General features: G+C 45.0%; 1 protein-coding gene across 5 annotated transcripts in view; it reads left to right on the plus strand.

Annotated features, from left to right (window-relative positions):
• SORBS1 (sorbin and SH3 domain containing 1) overlaps nucleotides 1-23,150 on the plus strand; it is a 253,714-nt gene that overhangs the window by 214,180 nt on the left and 16,384 nt on the right. For 3 of the 5 annotated variants that reach the window (XM_011963926.1, XM_011963925.1, XM_011963927.1), the window contains 4 exons: nucleotides 3,764-3,810; nucleotides 8,546-8,660; nucleotides 8,814-8,939; nucleotides 10,925-11,119. In XM_011963926.1, coding sequence (XP_011819316.1) covers nucleotides 3,764-3,810; nucleotides 8,546-8,660; nucleotides 8,814-8,939; nucleotides 10,925-11,119 — 483 coding nt within the window. Of the gene's footprint in view, nucleotides 1-3,763; nucleotides 3,811-8,545; nucleotides 8,661-8,813; nucleotides 8,940-10,924; nucleotides 11,120-12,942; nucleotides 13,717-23,150 lie in introns of all 5 variants that reach the window. The other 2 variants (XM_011963923.1, XM_011963922.1) reach the window with 1 other exon arrangement.

A 23,150-nucleotide genomic window follows, 5' to 3' on the forward strand; every position in this document is an offset into this window, starting at 1 on the left:
TTTTTAGAAATATGGGCATAGTGGCTTACACCTATAATCCCAGTACTTTGGGAAGTCAAGGTGGGAGAATTGCTTGAGCCCAAGAGTTTGAGACCAGCTTGGGCAACATAGTGAGACCTCCATCTCTAATTAATTAATTAAGTAGATAGATAGATTGGTAGATAGCCAGATGTGATGGCACATGTCTGTAGTCCAAACTACTGGGGAGGCTGAGGCAAGAGGGTTGCTTGAGCCTGGGAGGTCAAGGCAGTGAGTCATGGTCATGCCACTGTACTCCAGCCTGAGCAACGGAGCAAGACCCTGTCTCAAAAAAAAAAAAAAAAAAGTGTCTGGGAAGAAGAGATAGTGAAAAGAGGGAACCAAATTAAAAGAAAGAAAGCTGGCTGGGTTTAGTGGCTCAAGTCTATAGTCCCAGCACTATAGAAGCTGAGCCAGGGGGATCACTCACGGCCAGGAGTTTGAAACTAGCCTACACATCATAGGGAGACCTCATCTTTACAATTAAAAAAATATATATTATATATATATATTATAATATATGTAATATTATATTATATATGTATAATATATATAGAAAAATTAGCCAGGCTTGGTGGTGCATGCCTATAGTCATAGCCACTTGGGAGGCTGAGGTGGGAGGATCACTTGACCCCAAAAGTTCAAGACTACAATGAGCTATGAACACATCCCTCCAACCTGGGTGGCAGAGTAAGATCCTGTCTCAAATTAAAAGAAATTTGAGCCTGTCTCAAATTAAAAGAAAAAGGAAAGCTGGGGAAGAGGAGACTCTAAAGTGATGGAGAAAAACAAAATTTATCAAGGAAGAAGCAAAAGTTAGCGAGTGTTAATTGCAAGGGAAAGATAGCCCTTGAGCCCTCAACGTTCCAGCTCCTCCTCAAAATGACCCTTCTCAGAAGGCTCTGAGCATGGTTTGTCCTCACTGATAGTCCTGCCTGCTTGTAGGTAGAAGAAGATGGGAACAGGTAAAGGCGCTAGGGCTGCACACTTACACATGTACATGATGCATGCAAGCAGAAATGCACCATGGGTGGAATAACCATGGACAGAGGCAGGCAAACTCTGCTCAGTGAGCCTGCCTCCCTTGTAGAGCAAACTCTGACAAGTGCATTAGCATCGCCCGGAGGGCTTGATAAAATACAAACCCTGGATCCTATCTGTAAAGTTTCTGATTCTGCGGTGGGGCCTGAAAATTTACATTTTTAACAGTTTCCCAGGTGATATTGGTGATACCAGTTTAGGGACCACATTTTGAGAATTACTGCCCTAGAAGTTGACTGATGGACTTGAAAAAGTAGAGACTAACATCCCAGGTGCACCACACTGTGTCAAGGCACTTCAGTCCCGTTCAGTAGGACTGGGGTGACCACTGGTTCTGTGTAAGACCCTATGGGAGGCAGAAAGAACTCTGTCTGTGTGCCCTTGGGGAGCTGATAGTGGAAGAGTCTCCCTCTTACACAGTTATCTCTGTCCTATAGTAAGTAATACAATACTATGAAAGCCAGAGGAGGGAAAGATGGATTCAGTCTTGGAGCTATAGGGAGATAAAGAGGGAGAGGATGCTGCTTTGTATAACCACCAATGACTCACATACACGTCTCAAGAGTTCAATGGAATCAGTGAATTTTAACAGGCCTTCAGTGAAAAAAATCTCACCACCCCCCATTATTAACCTAAGTCCACTTACAAATTAATCATAAACTACACACCTATATAATTATATTGATTTAATAGATAGAAGATACTGTTTTGACAGAACTCAGTTACCAGAGTGTGAATGTGGTGCTGCTTTGGTATAAATTTTTTAAAGTTCACACAGCTCTACAGCTGGGTGACATGAGGTAACCTACTTCCTTGTGTTTTTCTATTGGAATCACTGTAAAATTCTTATTCTTATAATTTTGGTCATTTAGTTTTCTCTTGTGAACTTGTCATTTATCATTAACCCCACATCCGTTCTTTTCTTGGTCACCTGCAACTGTGAAATTATGCCCTTTGGTTACAGATACAAACACAGGTATTGAAATTGTATGGCTTTAACTTGATTGTAAGGTGATCATTCACTTGGCCCCAGTATGTATGGTATAGATAGGTAGATAGGTGAAAACATCAATGTGAAAATGCAAACTCTAAAAATACCTGTGGAAGGCTAGGCACAGTGGCTCACACCTGTAATCCCAGCACTTTGGGAGGCCAAGGCAGGAGGACTGCTTGAACCCAGGAATCTGAGACCAGCTTGGGCAACATCATGGACCCTATCTGTACAAAAATTACCCAGGCTTGATGGTGCGTGCCTGTAGTCCCGGCTACTCAGGAGGCTGAGGTGGTAGGATCATCTGAGCCTGGGGAGTCAAGACTGCAGTGAGCCATGATTGTGCCACTGCACTCCAGCCTGGGCAACACAGCAAGACGCTGTCTCGAAAAAAAGAAAGAAGTTCCACAGCCAGGTGTAGTGGCTTATGCCTGTAATCCCAGTACTTTGGGAGGCCAAAGTGGGCAGATCACCTGAGGTCAGGAGTTAGAGACCTCCCTGGCGAACATGGTGAAACCCAGTCTCTACTGAGAAATACAAAAGTTAGCCAGACATGGTGGCACATGCTTGTAGTCCCAGCTACTCAGGAGGCTGAGGCAGAAGAATTGCTTGAACCTGGGAGGCAGAGGTTGCAGTGAGCTGAGACCGTACCACTGTACTCCAGCCTGGGAGACAGAGCAAGACCCTGTCTCAAAAAAAAAAAAAAAAGAAAAAGAAAAGAAAAAAGAAATTTCAGAGAGAGGAGGGGTTAGGAGGGGGTTCAGCTGAGGTGTAGCAAATAGATTTGACTGGAACAGGAACAGTGTAGTAGAGATAAAGGCAATTCGGTAAGAGTAGGGAGAAACTACCCAGAGGCCTTCACCTATGGCAGGAATTGAGATTTGAACTGAGGGAAAGTTGAGAGCAGCAGCCAACTTCAAAGCAAGGAAGAGATGTGAGGAAGAATGTTAGGAATGTTATTTGTGCTCCCGGGTGACAGATTAGAGTGAAGAGAATGTGAAATCAAAGGAAGCTTTGTGTCAATGGAAACTAGGCGTCAGCTTTGAGCAACAGGGTTGTGGAGGGATGGAGGTGTGGAGGGAGGTCCCTCCTGACTTAATGACACACTTGATCAGGAAGTGGAGAAGGGGCGGAGGCTGACCCAGACCTGGGCATCTGAGAAGAGAGGACTACCCAACAGGATTGGAAGTCTTGGCAGGAGTCATTTGAGCTCAGGGACCACTTTATCTGGCTTTTTGGATGATGTCACAGACCGTAAGAAATATATGGAGTTGGAGTTGATGTGAGAAGTGAGTCGGCCTTTCATCTACTTGCATATCATAATTTAACCAAATAGATGTCCCTAAGGAATAAGACAGTAGATAGGGAACATCTTAGGACTTCTGGCTGACTTTGTCTTTTGTTTGTTTGTTTTTTTAATAGCCATGGTCCGCATGTTTTGAGGAACTGGTACCTCAACTTTGGGACCTTTCTAACCATCTCTTCCCCAGATCTGGTTGTTTTTAGGGGATTCTCATGCATGACATACATAGTTAACTAAACATTTATCTAGTGTCCTACTAAGGTCAGACACATGCAATTTTGCCCAGATTTCTACACTAGAACAAACTGGCTAGAGTGAATTTCTCTGCTTTGCTTTCTAGAAATTTGTGAAAATGTGTCCTTGTTGTACATGAATCCTGATTTTAACTTGTCATTGTTTCTTATGTTCAGATGAGACCTGCCAGAGCCAAATTTGACTTTAAAGCTCAGACACTAAAGTAAGTGCTACCAGTTATACTTATTTATCTTTTTAGCTGCCTCTTTGAAACACATCAGTTTGTTTGTAGAGAAGAGTTGGAGAAATAACAATTATAAAAATTGTTGTTAAAAAAAGAAAAAGAGCAAAACAGTAGTTCATAGAGTTTGCTATGTGCCAAACACTGTTCAGAGTACTTTGCTTATGTTAACTCATTATGGAGTGGGTGCTGTGATGATCCCCACTGTTCAAATGAAAAGACCAAGGGACTATAAGGTTAAGGAACCTACTCAAGCTGGTGTGATAGAGTTGGAATTCAAACCTAGGCAGAGGTTGGGCTCTTATACCCTGTCCCACCCTGCCTCCTCCTATATAGGGGCTCTATTTGCTTAAGTGGTAGCTTGATCTGCCCATCTTTTCTGTGGAAGGATCTAGACCAGTCTCTAGGGAGATAACTTTACCCATTTTGCTACAACATCCCAAGAGATTAAAGGCTTGCATGAACCCACAGGAGACTAGTGTTTCTCTAAGTGTGTTCCTCAGAGTGCTAGCCCTATAAGATTTTTCTCAAAAAGGGAGTTCTGTTGTAGAATGAGTTGGGAAACCCTGCATGCTATATCTATACCTCCCACCCACTTTGAAGAAATACTTTGTTGATGGCATGTTAGTAGCTCCAGAAGTCTTTCAAGAAAGGAACCTGAAACATGATTTGGGAAATGCTACCAAAGACTGGGTTCCATAAGGAAACAGCTGGCTTTTTATCTAATTATGGATTTAAATAGTCCATCAGTTCTCATTGGCAGCTAAAAGTACAATGGGCAGTGGCCACCCCATTGTCCTGCAGATGGACGGTCATGCATCTGGTGATCAGAGGGAGAGCTCCCTGTCTTTAGATGCTGGGAAATGCTATGTGGAGCTAACCAACCATGGTTCTGATCTCCTCTATCCCACAAAATGAGTGACCAGGCCACAGTGTCTAGAACCTAGGCACAAATCTGGTATAGTTGGGTTTGTGTGTGTTACTCCAGTCCTTTAGTTGGTCAGCTAAAGGAGGTGGCTGCGTAATATACTGCAAAGATTTTGGGCTTTAGAGTCAGGAAGTCCTGTGTTCAAATCCTGACTATGTAGTCAAGTTATCAACTTCTCCCCCACTCAATTTTCTTTATCTGCAAGATATGGATAAAAATGCCTCTCTTTCAGGGAAGCTGGGGTAATACCTGTAAAACATTTTGCATAGTGTACCAAAATTTAGTGCTGAAAATATGTTATCCTCTTACTCCCCTTTTTTTAAACTGGACAAGATAACAGAGATATATAAATTAATTTGCAATTTAATTAATACACTTTTTTCTTTGAATTGAGAAAGGTCTATGTAAGATTTATTAAATGGTCTATTGATGATAATAGTACATTTTCCCAGATTTCATAAAGAGTCTTAAAACAATTTTTTTTAGAGCAACCTCGTCAAATAGAACAGGTGAGAAAGCTTAGATCCACAGAAATTGTCACCTTTTATCAACATTGGTAATGCCAGAGAGAGGTTTCCTTCCTTCTGATTCCGTGTTTTCATCATGACATGCTACCTCCAAAAAAAATCCACAAAATTTAGTGAAAAAAGTAAATTCTAGCTCCATGGTCTTTTAAGCCCTTCAGTCACTTGGTTTTACATTTTCCCACAGTCAGTTACTCAAAAAAGCATGCTGCCAGGGCCAGGCCTAGTGGCTCATGCCTGTAATGCCAGCACTTTGGGAGGCCAAGGCTGGCAGATCACTTGAGGTCAGGAGTTCAAGACCAGCCTGACCAACATGACGAAACCCTGTCTCTACCAAAAAATACAAAAATTAGTCAGGCGTGGTGGCAAGTGCCTGTAATTCCAGCTACTCAAGAGTCTAAGGCATGAGAATTGCTTGAACCCAGGAGGTGGAGGCTGCAGTAAGCTAACATCACGCCACTGCATTCCAGCCTGGGGAACAGAGTGAGACTCCATCTAAAAAATAAAAAATGAAAAAAAAAAGCATGTTATGGAATACTTGGTTCAACAAAGTTAAACAAGTTTCTTTCCCCCGGGTCTTCTCAGAGCCTCTGCTGTGCTGATGTACACTGTGATGCTCCAAAAAAGATCTAAAGCAAATCCTATTTCTCAGACCCTCTCACCAGCAGACCTGATCGCGTGGTTCTTTGGGAGCTAGGGGTGTAGTCCACAGTAGTGGCAGAATAGGGCCCCGGGTTTCCCATGGTAGACTTCCATCAGCCACAACTACTGACTGACCCCTCAGTTCCTCTCTCACACACAAGTTTATCCTTTGCTTAACAGTAGGACCATTACGCTCCCACGCCTGTCCACAGCTGCGAGATACTTAGTATAGTAGAGTCAGGAGCCTGTAGGTCTCCACAGCCGTGAATATGCTGAGAGTCTTGCTCATCTATGTGCCTGTGGTTGGGGGTGAAGGGAGAGGGAATTCATAATGCCCCCCAAAGAGGGCTGTGGCAAAAATGCGGCCTGAGACATTCCTTCTCACAGAGACAAATGCCCACATCCCCTTTACAGACCTCTTGAAGGTTAGAATCCTGCCTGCTAATGTGAGACCCCAAAGGCTGCCTTGTGCTTTTATTCAGCACAGAACTGACTTTCTATAGTTTTCCAGATGTGCCCTCATTGTTCGGCCAGCACCGCTCACATACCGTGGGACTTCCTGGCATCCTGCAAAGTGCGCATACCCCTTCCAAGTTACAACTGGAGACCTTTCCATCCTATTGGTTTGACACAAATGCAAAAGATCTAGGTCATTTTTTTTTAATTCAAGAAAATGTTACAATTTTAAAATTATTTAATTCAAGAAAGAGTTGTAAGGGCCAGGCGCAGTGGCTCACGCCTATAATCCCAGCACTTTGGGAGGCCGAGGCGGGCAGATCACCTCAGGTTGGGAGTTCGAGACCAGTCTGACCAACTTGGAGAAACCCCATCTCTACTAAAAATACAAAATTAGCTGGGCCTGGTGGCCCATGTCTGTAATCCCAGCTACTGGGGAGGCTGAGGCAAGAGAATAGCTTGAACCCAGGAGGCAGAAGTTGCGGTGAGCCGAGATCACGCCATTACACTCTCGCCTGGGCAACAAGAGCAAAACTCTGTCTCAAAAAAAAAAAAAAAGAAAGAAAAACTTATAATTTTTATCCTTATTTTAAGTTTTCATTTTGTTTAAAATTTGCCTTTGTCTAATTTTTTTTTAAAAAGTCCTGGTTAAAAATTAACATCATCTGGGCCAGGCGCGGTGGCTTACGCCTGTAATCCCAGCACTTTGGGAGGTCAAGGCAAGTGGATCATGAGGTCAGGAGTTCAAGACCAGCTTGACCAACATGGTGAAACCCCGTCTCTACAAAAAAAAAAAAATTAGCCGGGCATGGTGGTGCGTGCCTGTAGTCCCAGCTGCTTGGGAAGCTAAGGCAGGAGAATTGCTTGAACCTGGGAGGTGGAGGTTGCAGTGAGCTGAGATTGCACCACTGCACTCCATCCTGGTGACAGAGTGAGACACTGTCTCAAAAAAAAAATTAAATTAATAATAATAATAATATCATTATTAAGGCAAACAAAGGAATGGATATGGAAAAGTTGCAAAGGGGCACAAAGAGCATTTGAAGGAAAATCTGCTTTTCTTTCCAACATCACTTTTCCATGTTAAAAAGCAAAGGAATTAGGCCGGGCACGGTGACTACATGCCTGTAATCTCAGCATTTTGGGGGAGACTGAGGCAGGAGGATCACTTGAGTTCAAGACCAGCCAGGGCAACATGGCAAAACCCCATCTCTACAAAAATATATATGTAACAATTGGCCAGGCATGGTGGTGCATGCCTGTAGTCCCAGCTACTCAGGAGGCTGAAGTAGGAGGATCACTTGTGCCCAGGAGGTTGAGGCTGCAATGAGCCGTGATCATGCCACTTGTACTCCAGCCTGGGCAGCAGAATGAGACCCTGTCTCATGAAAAAAAGTAATGGAATTAACATTTATTGAGTGTTACCTACCTGTACAACAGGCACCATCCTAGCTGTTTATTTTTAGTTTGTTGAAGCATTCTCCAGCAACTCTGAGTTAGCTCCAAGTTCAGCTAAAGAAACGGTGTCTCAGATTAAGTATTGTGTCCATGGTCCCAGAGCTACTAAATTTTAGAACTGGGTTTTGGACCAGATCTGCCTAACTTCAGAACCTTTCTACTGCATGATGATACAAAGACGGATGGTAAAATGGATGGGTGGACAAATGGTGAAATTGATGGAATGATAGAAGGATGTCAATATATCACAAATAATTTGAGGGCAGTTTAAAGCAACGAAGGCATGTCCTGCCTTAGGGCATAGAAGAGGGTAGTGAAGGTATCCAGAAGGAGATGCTTTTCTTCGTTTAACAAACATCAGTTAAGGCAGCTGAGTGCATTGCTGTGTGTTGCATAAATATTCTGAGCATAAGACAGCATTCACAAAAAATGCATTTAGAAAACCACAACAAATTAATAAGGCCTCTGAGCACTTTCAAGGGCTAGTCAATTTGAATGTTAACATCCATCCTGCAAAAGACTGGAAAAATGCCAAATGTGATGTAATTTCCTAAATAGTGGGGTTCTTACTTCCAAATATGGAGTCCCCTCTCTGGAATTTGTACCCTTTGACCCCACTTAAAAGTCTTCTTTTGCTACAAAACTGAAGTGTCTTAATCTTACACATATCGAAATATCTGCTAAAATGCCGTTGACCCTCTGTTGACAGGGAGCTTCCTCTGCAGAAGGGAGATATTGTTTACATTTATAAGCAAATTGATCAGAACTGGTATGAAGGAGAACACCACGGCCGGGTGGGAATCTTCCCACGCACCTATATTGAGGTACCGCAGCCCCTTTTCTTTCTAAGGAAAAGCCTGACCGTGCCCAAAGCACCATTTATTTACTAAATGCTTATGTTTTGTTTCCTCCTTTTCCTCTTGTTTCCCTGCTTTCTTCTCTTCCCTTGTTCTCTTTTACCTGTTTCCCTTTCTCAGCTTCTTCCTCCTGCTGAGAAGGCTCAGCCCAAAAAGTTGACACCAGTGCAGGTTTTGGAATATGGAGAAGCTATTGCTAAGTTTAACTTTAATGGTGATACACAGGTAGAAATGTCCTTCAGAAAGGTAAGCTGCCCTTCTCATGCCTTGCTTTGGGGCTCTCTTGGATGGCGCAGCTATGTGGGGAAGTGTGGTGTTGCTATCACATCGCAGTCTGGGGGTGCTGTCTGTACCCTTAAGAGAAGTATGCCAATCAATAATTGCATTAAGGGCTGGGCACTGTGGCTCACGCCTGTAATCCCAGCACTTTGGGAGGCCGAGGTGGTTAGATCACTTGAGGCAGTTTGAGACTAGCCTGGCCAACATGGTGAAACCCCGTCTCTACTAAAAATACAAAAATTAGCTGGGCATGGTAGTGGGTTCCTGTAATCCCAGCTACTCAGGAGGCTGAGGCAGGAGAATCATTTGAACCTGGGAGACAGAGGTTGCAGTGAACTGAGGTCACTCCACTGCACTCCAACCTGGGCAATAGGGTGAGACTCTATCGCAAAAAAAAAAGAAAAAAGAATTGCATTAAGGCCTGTAATCCCAGCACTTTGGGAAACCAAGACAGGAGGCTCACTTAAGGCCAGGGGTTCAAGACCAGCCTGAGCAACATAGCAAGACCCCGTCTCTATTGAAGAAAAAAAAAAAAAAAAGAATTGCATTAAGGGCAATTGGAGAATTTTCTGAGGCAAGGTATTTTTAAAATAAACCCTAGGCTAATGTCAGGGTTTAACTGTATTGAGCTCACTGATTAAAGATAGTATTTCTGGAGTCTTAGACATCTTTTATAAGCTGTTTTCAACCAACACTTACCAGCTAATGATGTGATAATGCACTGTGTTGGGGACTGGGTTTTACAATATATTGGTGTGACCTAGTGGAAAAAACAGGTGCATTGATACCAGGAGAAGTTTGAAAAGCTTTGAACCCAAAAGGCACAAACCAGCTGTGCAGAATGTGGGAGTTAAATACTTTTTCCAAGCCACCATTTTCTTATAGAAAAAAATGAAGATAGATGGTTCTCCCCTAGGTGGTTGTAAGAGACTTAGGTGAAACAGCTTATGTGAAGCCCCCAGCATGACACATGGTATCTGGTTTGTGCTTAGTAAACAGGAGGTGCCAGTATTATTATCATCACCATCATGCTTATTCAGACACAATTACACTGTGCAGAGAAGTTCTTCTTTCCAGAATCCAAACACTCTACATGGCAAAATTCTCTGGCTTGCTAAAGTTACTAAGTTACTGATTTTATTGAGGATTGAGGGAAGTGAGCACATGGGTTAGAAAAAGATGAGCCATCTTATATGGCACTGGAAGCAACATAATTTGCCCTACAGCAGGGGATCAGTAATTAAATCATTATATGTGTGTGCAACAGAATACCCTGCAGTGGTCCATTAAGCTGGGCAATGCCATTAAAAATCTAGAATTCAATTTTTGATAAAGGAGGAGGTTTACTATGTACTATTAAGTATTTTTTAAAAAGCAAGTTGGAAAAGTATGGAAATACAGTTCATACTCAATTTTTATAAGAAAAAATATGTGAGGTTTAATTCACATGTGTAGAAGTAAATCTGGGAAGTCCATATGCCAAATATTAATAGTGTTTATCCCCAAATGACTATGTGATGGGTGGTGATTGTTTTCTGCTTTATGTTTGTGTTCTGATTTTTCTATCACGATACATTATAAGTATTTATAATGCTACAAAAGAAAGAAAAAGAGAAACCCCCCAAAATCTTTGCCTTAGAGATGAAGACTGGATATCTGTTTCACATTAAATGAGTCAAAAGCACTACATTTGTTCCCTGGCTTAGGGGCACAGATCTGATGTTCTCCTTTACTACAATACTTAAAGAACCAAGCTAAACTTCCCAGCATCAAGGTAGCTCCTCTGCCATTAGCATCCTCATCCCAGTGGTGATAATTCCAGGTTCAGCAGGGAATGTTTTCCTGAGCTAAGAATGTGTTAAACAATGCAGAACATTGAAGCATGCAGGCAGAGGCCCCAGGCATGCAGAGGGATGCTAGGACAAGGACCCTCTCTTTGCTGTGTCTTCCAGGGTGAGAGGATAACACTGCTCCGGCAGGTAGATGAGAACTGGTACGAAGGGAGGATCCCGGGGACATCCCGACAAGGCATCTTCCCCATCACCTATGTGGATGTGATCAAGCGGCCACTGGTGAAAAACCCTGTGGATTACATGGACCTGCCTTTCTCCGCCTCCCCAAGTCGCAGTGCCACTGCAAGCCCTCAGGTATCTAAGCTTCTCGTCACTGGTTTTCATACTCAGCATGTGAGTTTTCTTAGTCAACAGTGCTGTTGGCACACAGCCTCTCTGGGGAGGTTTTTGAGCACTGCAATTAAAAACTGTCTGCAGGAGGCCGAGTGTGGTGGCTCACGCCTGTAATCCCGGCACTTTGGGAGGCTGAGGTGGAGATCAGCCTGGCCAACATGGTGAAACCCTGTCTCTACTAAAAATTCAAAAATCAAAAAAAGATGGCAGGCACCTGTAGTCCCAGCTACTCAGGAGGCTGAGGCAGGAGAATTGCTTGAACCCGGGAGGCGGAGGTTGCAGTGAGCTGAGATCACGCCACTGCACTCCAGCCTGGGCGACAGAGTGAGACTCTGTCTCAAAAAAAAAAACAAAAAAACCCAAAAACTGTGGGAAAGCAGACTGTACACTGGACTTTGTCTTCATGCATACAAATGGCCTTTTCCAGTGCTTGGTTGAAGACATATTATTATCTCAGGGGAAAAGGAAGAGTCAGATAATTGCTCTGGGAATAAGGTGACTAGGGAAAGAGAAACAAGAGCCTTTATCAGCTGGGCCCTCCTGGGTGAAGCTGTTGGTGTGGGGACCACCACTGTGTCATAAATCCCATGGTCCAAATGTGGTCCTCAGTCATCTTGGCCAAAGCTGGCCTGCAGAAGACACAGGCTGAAAGAGAGACTTACACCTTCTTCTCGTCAGCCACAGAGACCAGATCCAAAGTATTCTTTGCATTCCCTGGAACCAGGTGACTGGAACAAGTAACTTACAGCATCTCAGTCTCAGTGGGCTGAAAGGATGTAGGTTTATAGGCATAGTAAGATGTTGGCTTTCCCAAACATTAATTATGAATAAACTTGGTTAGAAATATAAACTATTCCAAACTGATCCCCACTTTCCCAAAGCCAAGAAAATGTCAGAACCTTGAGTTCAGGGTGATACGGTGGGGGTGACATCCTGTGAAAAAGTCCAGCCAAACCACCAGGTATATTGTAAGGAGGTTGGCAGAGGAACAAGAGTAGGACCTGCGGGCCCAGGTTGACCCTGAGACGGTGCCTCTTGTCTGGTCTTCTAATTGTTTCCTCCTCTGACACCTGCTCATCACTGACTCCAGGAGAGGGTTCTTGGCAGAAAGCATTAAACAGGCTGACCCAGGGCTTCCTGCACAGTGACAGCCGCATCCTGTTGTCTTATAGGACAGGGTGTGTGACTGGGGTGGGACATTCTGCTTTGTAAGGATGCAGAGAGCTCGGCTACATTTTTCACTTGACTGTAGCCGAGAGTGATTGTAAAACAAAATGAGTACACTACTCATACTCCTCTCTGGAAGACTCTGCTGAGCTCCCAGAGAAACTAAAACCTCAGGGAAGGGCCATGGCAGTGCGGGGCCACCTTTCCCCATAGTTCCGGGTCAGGGATCTGGATGCACAGGGGCTGGGGGGCTGGGATAGGGAGCTTCCAGTGGGTCCCTTTGAAAATCCAATTCTGCAAAGCAGGCCGGCCTCATCCGTCACTACTCTGACGGGAACCTCTCTCCATCTCCACACCTCTGGCTGCTTCCTCCACCCACTGCCTGCACACATCAGGCTCATGCTCGCACATGCTCACATGCACACTCACCCATCCTGGTTTCTCCTCAGATGTAACCCAAGGATTTCGTTTTTGGACACCAGAGTGTCCTTGCTCATCCTCTCCATTTCATTCCTCTTTATATACCTCTTGTGATTATTTTCCTTCTTTTTCCTTTATGCTGACACTTGTACCTTTTGCTTCTTTCTTTTGTTTTCCTCTCTCTTCTTCTTTTTAAGTTTTCCAGTCACAGCAAGCTCATCACGCCAGCACCCTCATCTCTGCCCCACTCCCGCCGAGCCCTGTCCCCCGAGATGCACGCCGTCACCTCTGAGTGGATCTCGCTGACTGTGGGGGTCCCAGGCAGGCGTTCTCTGGCCCTGACCCCACCCTTGCCTCCTCTGCCAGAGGCTTCTGTCTATAACACTGACCACCTCGCGTTGTCACCAAGGGCCAGTCCCTCCCTGTCTCTCAGCCTCCCCCATTTGAGTTGGTCAGATCGTCCCACCCCACGGTCAGTAGCTTCTCCACTGGCCCTACCTTCCCCACACAAAACCTATGCCCTAGCACCCGCTTCCCAGGCCTCCCTTCACATGAATGGAGACGGTGGTGTCCACACGCCATCTTCAGGCATCCACCAAGATAGCTTCTTGCAGCTGCCACTGGGGAGCTCTGATAGTGTCATCTCCCAGCTTAGTGATGCCTTTAGCAGCCAGAGCAAGAGGCAGCCATGGCGCGAAGAGAGTGGACAATATGAGAGGAAAGCAGAGAGGGAGGCAGGCCAGAGAGGCCCTGGCGGACCCGAGATCTCTAAGAAGAGCTGCTTGAAGCCTTCAGACGTGGTCAGGTGCCTGAGTACTGAACACAGACTCTCAGATCTCAACACCCCTGAGGAGAGCCGGCCCGGCAAGCCCCTGGGTAGCGCTTTTCCAGGAAGTGAGGCTGAGCAGACAGAGCGGCATAGAGGTGGCGAGCAGGCGGGGAGGAAAGCTGCTCGGAGAGGTGGGAGCCAGGTAGGACTGCAGCATGCCGCGTGTGCACTTGGCGTCTCACTTGGCAGGGTGGGCTGCACGTCTCGCCCCGGTCCATCTACGGAGGCCAAGTGAATGCTGGTGAGACCATTTGCTTGCCTCGGGAGCAAAGAGATGGCCCCGGAGGGAATGGGGGGACATGAATTCAGGTGCCAGGGCTGGATACAGTTGGAGGGAAAGGACAGGCTGTATCTGACCACTTGAGGTCATTCGGAAGTTATTTCTACTTTGAATGCCTCCTGGCCTGCTGCAAGGGCCTCTGAGAAGGCAGACCTTCTTCACGTCCCATGTATGCCTTGGAGATGACCCTCGGTTTGCTTTGACTAACACAGCTGAGAACACCAGGCTTTGGTGTGGTGGTGTGGTTTGCTTTTATGTAAGATGCACTTTGTTTCCATAACCCATGGTGCTCTGCTAGTGCTCGGTTCTGTCAGGTCTTTGTCCTGTCTCGTGTTTGTGTGGGAGCGCGGGGCCTTTGTTTGCCACGCAACAAAGGTGTTTTGGTTCTGGAGAGGAGAATGCAGGTCTCCTGGGGCCCTGACTGACATGGGGTATCCTCGAGTAGGCATGCCAGGTTTTTGGGTGAGTGTCCCATCTTCTCTCTGGGTCAGCTACAAAGAGTGCAGCATTTGGGCAAAGGTAGCCTTAGGGTGTTTTGAAACCTGAAAATTTTTTTGGAGAAATGAACTTAGCAACTCAACAAATCACAATTCTGATTTTGGCTATACTGTTTACTACTGCTAAAGTCAAAGACTTTAGGCAACTCCTCTGAAGCAACCAGGTTTGAATGCCAGCTCCACCTCTTACTGTCTAGTGACTTGGGAGTTACTTCCCCTCTCTGAGACTCAGTTTCCTCATCTGTAAAATGGAGATGATAGCACCTGTGTCAAAGAGTGGTTGAGTACAAGGGCTTATGATCCTGGGAACATGGTCAGCACTTTATAAATGGAAGCTATAGAGCCACCATCTTGGGTGATCTAGAACTGCTTCTAGAACTGAGAATATTCTTAGAACCTCATTAGACCCAGATTGAGTTCCTGAAGATGTCTGCAAGCCATTTATTAAGTATCTAGTATGTATGATGTCCACAGTAAATAGTGCTTAACCCTTAGGCTTGCAAACTCAGTTTCCCTTTGAGGCTGTAGTTATTCCATCTATGAATAAGGTCTGCGGGTACCAGCCTCTGGGCAGAATATAAGGGTCATTTGTCTCTCCTCTTGAGGACCCTAAGTTCAAGGCTCCTCAAAACAAGGAGGAGCCCACAAACGTAGCAATACCACCAGGGCAATAATAGAGGCATGCTTGGGGGACACAGGAGCACAGAGGCTTGAGACACACTAGGCCAGACTTCCAGCTCCAGCCAAGCACATGTGGGCCCATGGGTGGGCCAGCCCATCAGGAGTAGGGATCACTGAGGGTGAGCCAGCATGGGGTAGTTTATAAGAAATCAGGCTTAGTCTTTTGCTAGAAAGCCACTTAACCTCTCACATGCAAAGTAGGAGTGGAAGCAGTCCATCCCTTGTAGGGCAAGGATTCAATGAGGTAATTAATGGAAGTTAGTGCTTGGCACGTGCCAAGGCTCCATATGTGGGATCTCCCGCTGCTGTGTGAGGCCGTAGGAAAGCAGCAATACCTGGCAAAGGCTTTGCCTGGCCCTGGAACAGGTTGAGGAAAAAATAGAAGAGGTGGTAAAGTGGCTAGTTGAAAAGAATTAAATGTCTCTGACACAGGAACAATTCTACAAACATTCTAAGTCAACCCAAGGCACCCGGGGACATCCTTATCGTCAGTGTTGAGTCATCATCCCGGCCCAATTCCAAGATCCTGTGTGTATAGGAAGTGCGCACGGTGCCGGATCTCCGAGTAGGATTAGGGGTATACGCTTCCTGCTTCCTAAGGCAGGATAGGAGTGGAGTAGCTGGCAACACTGAAGATTATGTTGATTGGAAAGTCAGGCTTGTTGAAACTTGGTGTTCCTTTCTTGGTGGGCCTCCAGACCCCAAGTGTACCACTTCCTGTCCCCTCCCTTCCTTCTGCCCTCCTGGCACAAGCCCCTTTTCCATGGGTGTGCCTAGGCTGTGGCCTGGGGCTCGCTCCCCCTTGAAAGCTGGCATTTGTGTGAAAAGGACTGCGCCCACACCTCCCCTTTAGCCGCCTCACTTTCCCCTCCTGTGGCTGGAGCAGGAGCTGACAACTCTGGAAACGGGGTCCTTCAGAAGAGGCTCGTGTGTCTTGGGCCCCCTTTGGGTGACAGACATGCTAAAAATGGAAAGGACTTATATGACAACTGTTTTCTGGCAGCCCTATCAGAATGACGTGACCACAGGCTGTTGCTTATTTGGAAAAATGCATTCCAGACCAGTTTGTGTGTCAAGACAACTGTCAGCCATTATGATCCTTGCTGAACTAAAGAGCTGCAACAAAAGTTCACTTTTATTATAGGTGTTGGGGAGGTAGGTTGACAATCTGACCAACAATGAGAGGGAATTTTACCAGAGAACCTTAAATGAAAAGATATTCTGGAATGTTATGATCATGTACTCTTTGAAGCATTTAGGATATTTCAGGCAGTTTGCTGCAAGAGATAGAGAAGGGTGAACATCATCAGGGCTTACATTTAGATGTAACTTCTAGGAAATTGTTGGGGCCAAGGGAAAGTTTCCCTTTTGTCCTTTGAAGTTTCCCTAAAAATTACTGACAAAAAACAAAACATTTTTTTTCTTTTCTTTTTTTTTTCTTTTTTTGAGACAGGGTCTCACTCTGTCATCCAGGCTGGAGTGCAGTGGCACAATCTCATTGCAACCTCTGCCCCCAGGTTCAAAACTCCTTCTACCTCAGCCTTCTCGAGTAGCTGGGACTACAGGCACATGCCACCGTGCCCAGGTAATTTTTGTTTTGTTTGGTAGAGACGGGGTTTCACCATGTTGGCCAGGCTGGTCTCAGACTCCTGACCTCAAGTGATCTTCCCGCCTCGGCCTCCTTGGATTACAGGCATGAGCCACCACACCTGGCCAAGAAGCGAATTAATAGGAGAGAAGGCATACAGTTTTATGTGACACGGGAGCCTTCAGAATGAAGACCCAACCCCCCAATGGGGTGCAGAAGCTTATACCATCTTGAGGTTACAGAAGAATGGGGGCTCAGAGGATGGCCAAAGACAGGTTATGGTGGTAAATCAGATTTTAAGCAGCAAGACACATTATGGGAGGGAGAAAAGTAAGGCTTGGCTAGCAAAGGGGGTCTTGTTATTTAGATGAAAGCTCACAGGTAGCAGCCTCAGAGAGAATAGATGGTAAATGTTTCTTTTAGGCCTTTAAAGGTGTCAGTTAATCTTTTCTAGATCTAGACAAGGGAAAGCCTCAGAGAAAACCTGGCTGCATCAATGCAGATTTTTCTCTATAAATACAAATGTCCTGCACAAAAGACAGCTTTGCAGAGCTACCTGTTTTTGCTGGCTCTCTGACAGCCATCCCAAAATATGTCAAAAAATATATTTTGGAGTAAAATATTCTGATTTCCTTTTAACACCTTTCTTGACAGCCTCCCCCACCCCTGCATGAGTGGATTCAGTGCTCTGACTTTGTGCTGCCACAGCCCCTGCAAATGGTCTGAGTGAGTGAACCTCTCTCAGCCCCCTTTGCTTCCCTGTGTTCCCATAAAGTATCAGTGCTCCAAGGGCAAGACCATGATACCTGATGTATGGAAGGCACTCAGTGAATATTTGTTGAATGAAAGAAAAGGCAAGCCGGACATGGTGGCTTACACCTGTAATCCCAGCACTTCGGGAGCCTGAGGCAGGTGGATAACTTGAGGTCAGGAGTTTGAGACCAGCCAGCATAGGGAAACCCCATCTCTTCTAAAAATACAAAAATCTCTTCTAAAAAATAAAAAAAAATCAGCTGGGCGTGGTGGTGCATGCCTGTAATCCCAGCTACTTGGTAGGCTGAGGTGGGAGAATTACTTGAACTCAGGAAGCAGAGATTGCAGTGAGCAGAGATAGGGCCACTGCACTCCAGCCCGGGTGACAGAGCAAGACCCCGTCTCAAAAAAAAAAAAGAAGAAAGAAAGAAGGAAGGAGGGAGGGAGGGAGGAAGGAAGGAAGGAAGGAAGGAAGGAAGAAGGAGGAAGGAGGGAGGGAGGGAGGGAGGAAGGAAGGAAGGAAGGAAGGAAGGAAGGAAGGAAGGAAGGAAGGAAGGAAGGAAGGAAGAAAGAAGGGAAAAAGACAAACAATGACTGACCCCAACTAAAGGAGTTTAGGATCTCCACCAGGGGAGTAAGACCTGTTCCCAAATAATTATAATGCAAATAAGGAAAGACAGTCACAAACTACACCCCCTGGAAGATCAAGATGGGGAGAAATAATAACCAGGGAGGAAGGTGGTTGTCTGGAAACCTCAGGAAAAAAAATGCTGGGCAGTGTGTCAGAGCCCCAGCATGAGGAGGTGGTTGACTTGAGTGTTGGTAAGAAAAATTGACTGATAACAGTATAGGTTTGAAGAAGGAAAGTTTATTAGAAAGAAAGAATGCTGCAAAAGGGTGCAGCAGGGCACTCAGTGAGAGAGGACTGAGCACACTGTGGTGGATTTTCCTCAGGAGTGTTTATGGACCTTAAGGCGGAAGCTTAAGGGCAATTTGGACCGTACTGGCCACATAGGTCATAAATGATTACATCTGTAGATGTTTTGGTGCCTTAATATCAGCAAGGGTTGCACAATGAGTTTCAGCATGCCATTCCAGAGATGTGTAGAAATTCTAGTTACTTATAAATTTGGAGGGAAAGAAATCTGGGACCAGATGCCTGCTTTAAATGATAGGGAAGTCTAATTACTTCTGATTTTCCCAGATAAGGAATTTGGCCTGTTTGATGGTCACCAGGTGGTCATTGCTCCCTTCTAAATTCCTCAGAAAAGGAGTTTTTGCCTCTGGGGCCTGCTGGATGGTCACCAGGTGATTTTGCTCTCCTCAAAAAAGTAGCATTTAATCTGAGCCTTAAAGAATAAGAGTTTTTCTCACAGGTGTACAACAGGAAGGTGGGACTTAAGGCAAACAGCTCAAGCAAAGGCCCAGAGGTAGGACCATGAAAGGTATGCATGGAGAATGATGCATTCCTGGTTTGGGTGAGGCTTCTGGTGTCCACAGGTAAACAGAAAAGGGGATTTCTGGAGAAGGGGCTGGGACCAGAACTTACACGTCAGGAGTCACGGTGACCCTTTGAATCAGTCACCTGCCCACCTCCCTCAACTCTGCAAATGTGTGGATGCTTCGTGTGAAATGGTTTGATTTTTCACTCCTAAACTGGTTTACACTGGGTCAGTTGCCCATGTTTTTAGGTGTGTTTTTTCTCTGAACAGCAGAAGAGAGTGAGTGAAATGAATGCAAGGGTCTTCAGGGACATCAGGAAGGGGTGGGAAGAGCAATGGATTGAGAGTCAGGGTTCCAAGTTCTAGCTCTAGCTCTGCCATTGGTTTGCCAAGTGTCTTTGGTTGAGTCACTTCTCTTTCCTGGCAGCTACTCTGTCCATAAACAAAAGATTCAGACAAGAAAAATGCCATTCCTTTTAGCTTTGATATCCTTTGATTAGGTAAAAATCCTGCGTGAATTTTAGTTGAAATGAGAAAGAAGAACACATACAAAAGTTTAAGTCAGGGGTTTATAATCAATTTACAGACCTTCACAATGGAAAAATAGAAGCTTTTCCTTTTAATTTTTGAGAGACAACTTACTGGATGAAAAATGTGCATACAAAATGCCCAAGCATTCAGAATTATCACCGAAGTTCTTGGATTTTCTTGGGCGCAATTTTGGCCAACAACATTTAGAACAATCAAGAAGGTACGCTGGGCATAGTGGCTCACGCCTGTAATCCCAGCACTTTGGGAGGCCGAGGCAGGCAGATCACTTGAGGCCAGGAGTTTAAGACCAGCCAGGCCAACATGGCGAAACCCTGTCTCTACTAAAAATAGAAAAATTAGCCAGGCGTGGTGGTAGACATCTGTAATCCAAGCTACTCGGGAGGCTGAGGCATGAGAATTGCTTGAACCCGGGAGGTGGAGGTTGCAGTGAGCTGAGATCATGCCACTGCACTCCAGCCTGGGTGACAGAGCAAGACTCTACTTCAAAAAATTTTTAAAAAGTAAACAAAGGAAAAGAAAGTAAGGCGGACAGGTCTGATGGTAGTGAGTTATCTCAATTCATTGTTCATAGTCAGTTACAGATCAAACTGGTTGTTCCACTAAAAAAAAGAAAAAGAAAGCAAAGGGAAGATCATCTTGAGAAATCCCATCACTTCCATGATCAAATATTTACGGAGTTTCTCCATGACAGACGCACTATTTGTTGACTGGCATCCAGCCTTGGTTTCTAAGAGTTTTTACAATGTGTGAGAGTACCTCCTAGAATTTTTTAATCAAAAAGAATATTTAGAGACCATCTACTCCAGTAACTGATAACTTTTTCTAGATCAAGAACCTTTGAGAATCTGAGATCAGCTGAGGACTCTAGGCCAGTAGTTTGGGGAGGAGAGTGACACACAGTTTTGCATCGTTTCGAGAGGCCCACACCCAAGTTCATCTGTGACAGACCAGCAGGTTAAGAGCCTCCAGTCTTTTACAATGAGAGGAAAAAACCAAGACCTGAGGAAAGTGACAAAACTTTTGTGATGTTAGGGAAGGAAGCTAATCAAATAAAATCTCAATATACAGGAAAGTTATGTGTCCTCAAAGCATCTGTCTGAGAAGCATGAGAACAAACTATAGGCTTAGAGAAAGGAGAAGGAGGCAAAGTGACTCAACTTAAGACAGAAAGATGTGACTTCAGAGGGAACACTTCTCAACACAAGGAAACTAAGTTCGTTCCCAGAAAGATAAGAACAAAGGCATAGGCCTGCTTTGAGGATGGAAATCAGAAATAGAAGAGGAAGCTGTGATATAACCTGCAAGAAAAAAAGAAAATTTAAATGTTAAGATACTCAAGTAAATATAGGAAACATTTTCCTTTGACTCACTCAGAAGGGAAATCTCTAAATAGAGGGCATTTAACAGCTTACGGGATGGGGAGAGACGTTGGCTGCAGTACTTACAAAAATAAGCAGCAGATATTCTCTCAACACTAATGGTAGGGAACTGGCCGGGCGTGGTGGCTCACACCTGTAATCCCAACACTTTCGGAGGCCAACATAGGAGGATCTCTTAAGCTCAGGAGTTCGAGACCAGCCTGAGCAGCACAGGGAGACTATGTCTCTACAAAAATAAAAACATTAGCCAGGAGTGGTGGCGAGTGCCTGTGGTTCCAGCTACTTGGGAAGCTGAGATGGGAAGAGTGCTGGGTCTGGGAGGTCAAGGCTACAGTGAGCCGTGATCACACCACTGCAGTCTAACCTGAACAACAGAAAACAAACAAACAAACAAAAGATAAGGGACTGAGACCCAAAGCTAAAGTGTCTACCCTTATGAAGGTGTTAGGAGAATGGAGCATGTCAGTAGAAAGTACCAGCCACAGGGTACTGGACAAATTAAGGTGACCTGTTGGTCAGCATCTTTCTCTAGCTCTTCTGATATCTTCTGGCAGAGCACAAACCTCGAAGGTTGGGGTGTGGTGGAGTGTGCAGAACTTGGAGTCTGAGAGACAGATGTTCCAATACTAACTGTTCACATTCCCAACTCAGACATGGCAGGTTTTCTCATTTGTAAAATGAGGTCAATGTTGAGCACCTTCTTGAGTTACTATGAGAATTAAATGAAATATAATAGAGATGAAAGCAGCTAGCACAGAGCCTGTAATAGGATCGTAAATAACCTGTTGTGTGATGTCAAGTTACCAGGGAAATGAAACAAAAGTAGTTTACTTTATCCACCTTACCCTGTTCCACCTAAGAGAGAAAATGGTGGCGGGGGGCGGTGGGGGGAAGAGAAGAAAATAGAGAATGGGAAAATCATTTTACTTTGGGTTACACAAATCGAGAATTTAGAAAATTTGGAATTTGTGCTCCCCAAATTAGTTTCTTCTACCTTCAATATAAAGGCATAAGCTATTCTTGGAAAGCCTTTGGTTTCTTTACACTTGAATATGTATCTACCATTACTCCCCTAACTGTCTTATAAAAGGAAGAGAAGACTGTATGATAGTCTATGAAGAGAAGGCTGAGCATTGGGTGAATATTTACTGAGCATGTAAGTTTAGTGTTGTAATCAGATTCAAATTACAACAAAGTTAATGTGTTGTCTATTGAGTGATTTGCAAGGAGATAAAATCTAGGTGGTAAGCAATTGAACTAGTTGTTTGTAATTCATTTTATATTTAAGCTGTGATCTGTTTCTCAGTAAACTTAATAAGATAACTCAGTGGAGTCAGAGGCTGTTTTGAGGGTGCTCTGGTGATTTCCTGAAGCTCAAACCCAGGAGACTGAATCATTCGGGCCTTTCTACTCCCCTGGAAGAGTTTGCCCATGATATTCCAGTAGGTGCAAATCTTCTATGACTATTCTGGGGCAATCACTTGGGATACTTCCAGAAGTGAGCACTCCAGCCATATCTGGAGGCTGTAGTCAAAAGCCTTCCCCCACCAGTCTTCAGTAAGCAATGAGTACAGTGCTGCCTCCCTTAAGCCAGCTCAGCCCCTGCCCACTCCTACTTCTTAACCCATAGGACAGGCACATTGCAATCATGGAGCGTTAAAGCCAAAAAGGACATTTATGTAAATTATGTCCAATCCTCTTATGTATTTTAGAACTCGAAGTCCTAAGACGTTAAGCATTTTGTTCACAAGACAATCAGTTAGTACAGAGCATGGCCTGGAACCCGGATTTTCTCACTGTCCCACTGGGAGGTCAGGGTAGGTCACGAGAAAGGTGGGGTGGGGTCTGAGAAGACTTGGGATGTGAGACGACTAGAGAAGTGCCATCTCTGTGAGACTTGGGCAGATTAGGGGAGCAGCAGAGCCTCACACTGTTTCTAGAGGGGATTTGGGGCCAGGGGGAAGTTGAGTTTCTCTGTCCTGTCCACATCTTCAGGACTTCCTGCTGTTCTGTAGCCTGTGTGCAATTGATTCGGGTCCACAAGGCCTTGGCGCACACCCAAATCTGGAAGCGGATGCTTAGTAACTCCGCAGTAGCGCCAGGTGTTCTGTGGATCCAGAGGGATTAACAGCTCCAGGGAGGCTAAGATCTGATTTCTGGGGGATTTCTGTGAACTGAAAGTAGAAGGGCAACAGCAAGGACGCATGCAGGTTCACCCAATTGGGGAGAATGAAGCAAGCACTCCAGGCCAGGAGAGGCGACTTGTGTACAAATACAGAAGAAAGCAGTTTCTAGATCACGGACTGTTATCTGCTTACTATTAATGGGGGAAAGGAGGTAAGTGCAGTGTGTGTGTGTGTGTGTGTGTGTGTGTGTGTGTGTGTGTGTGTGTGTGTGTGTGTGT

This window comes from Colobus angolensis, unplaced genomic scaffold (assembly GCF_000951035.1).
Source record: "Colobus angolensis palliatus isolate OR3802 unplaced genomic scaffold, Cang.pa_1.0 Scaffold630, whole genome shotgun sequence".
Taxonomy (NCBI): Eukaryota; Metazoa; Chordata; class Mammalia; order Primates; family Cercopithecidae; genus Colobus; species Colobus angolensis.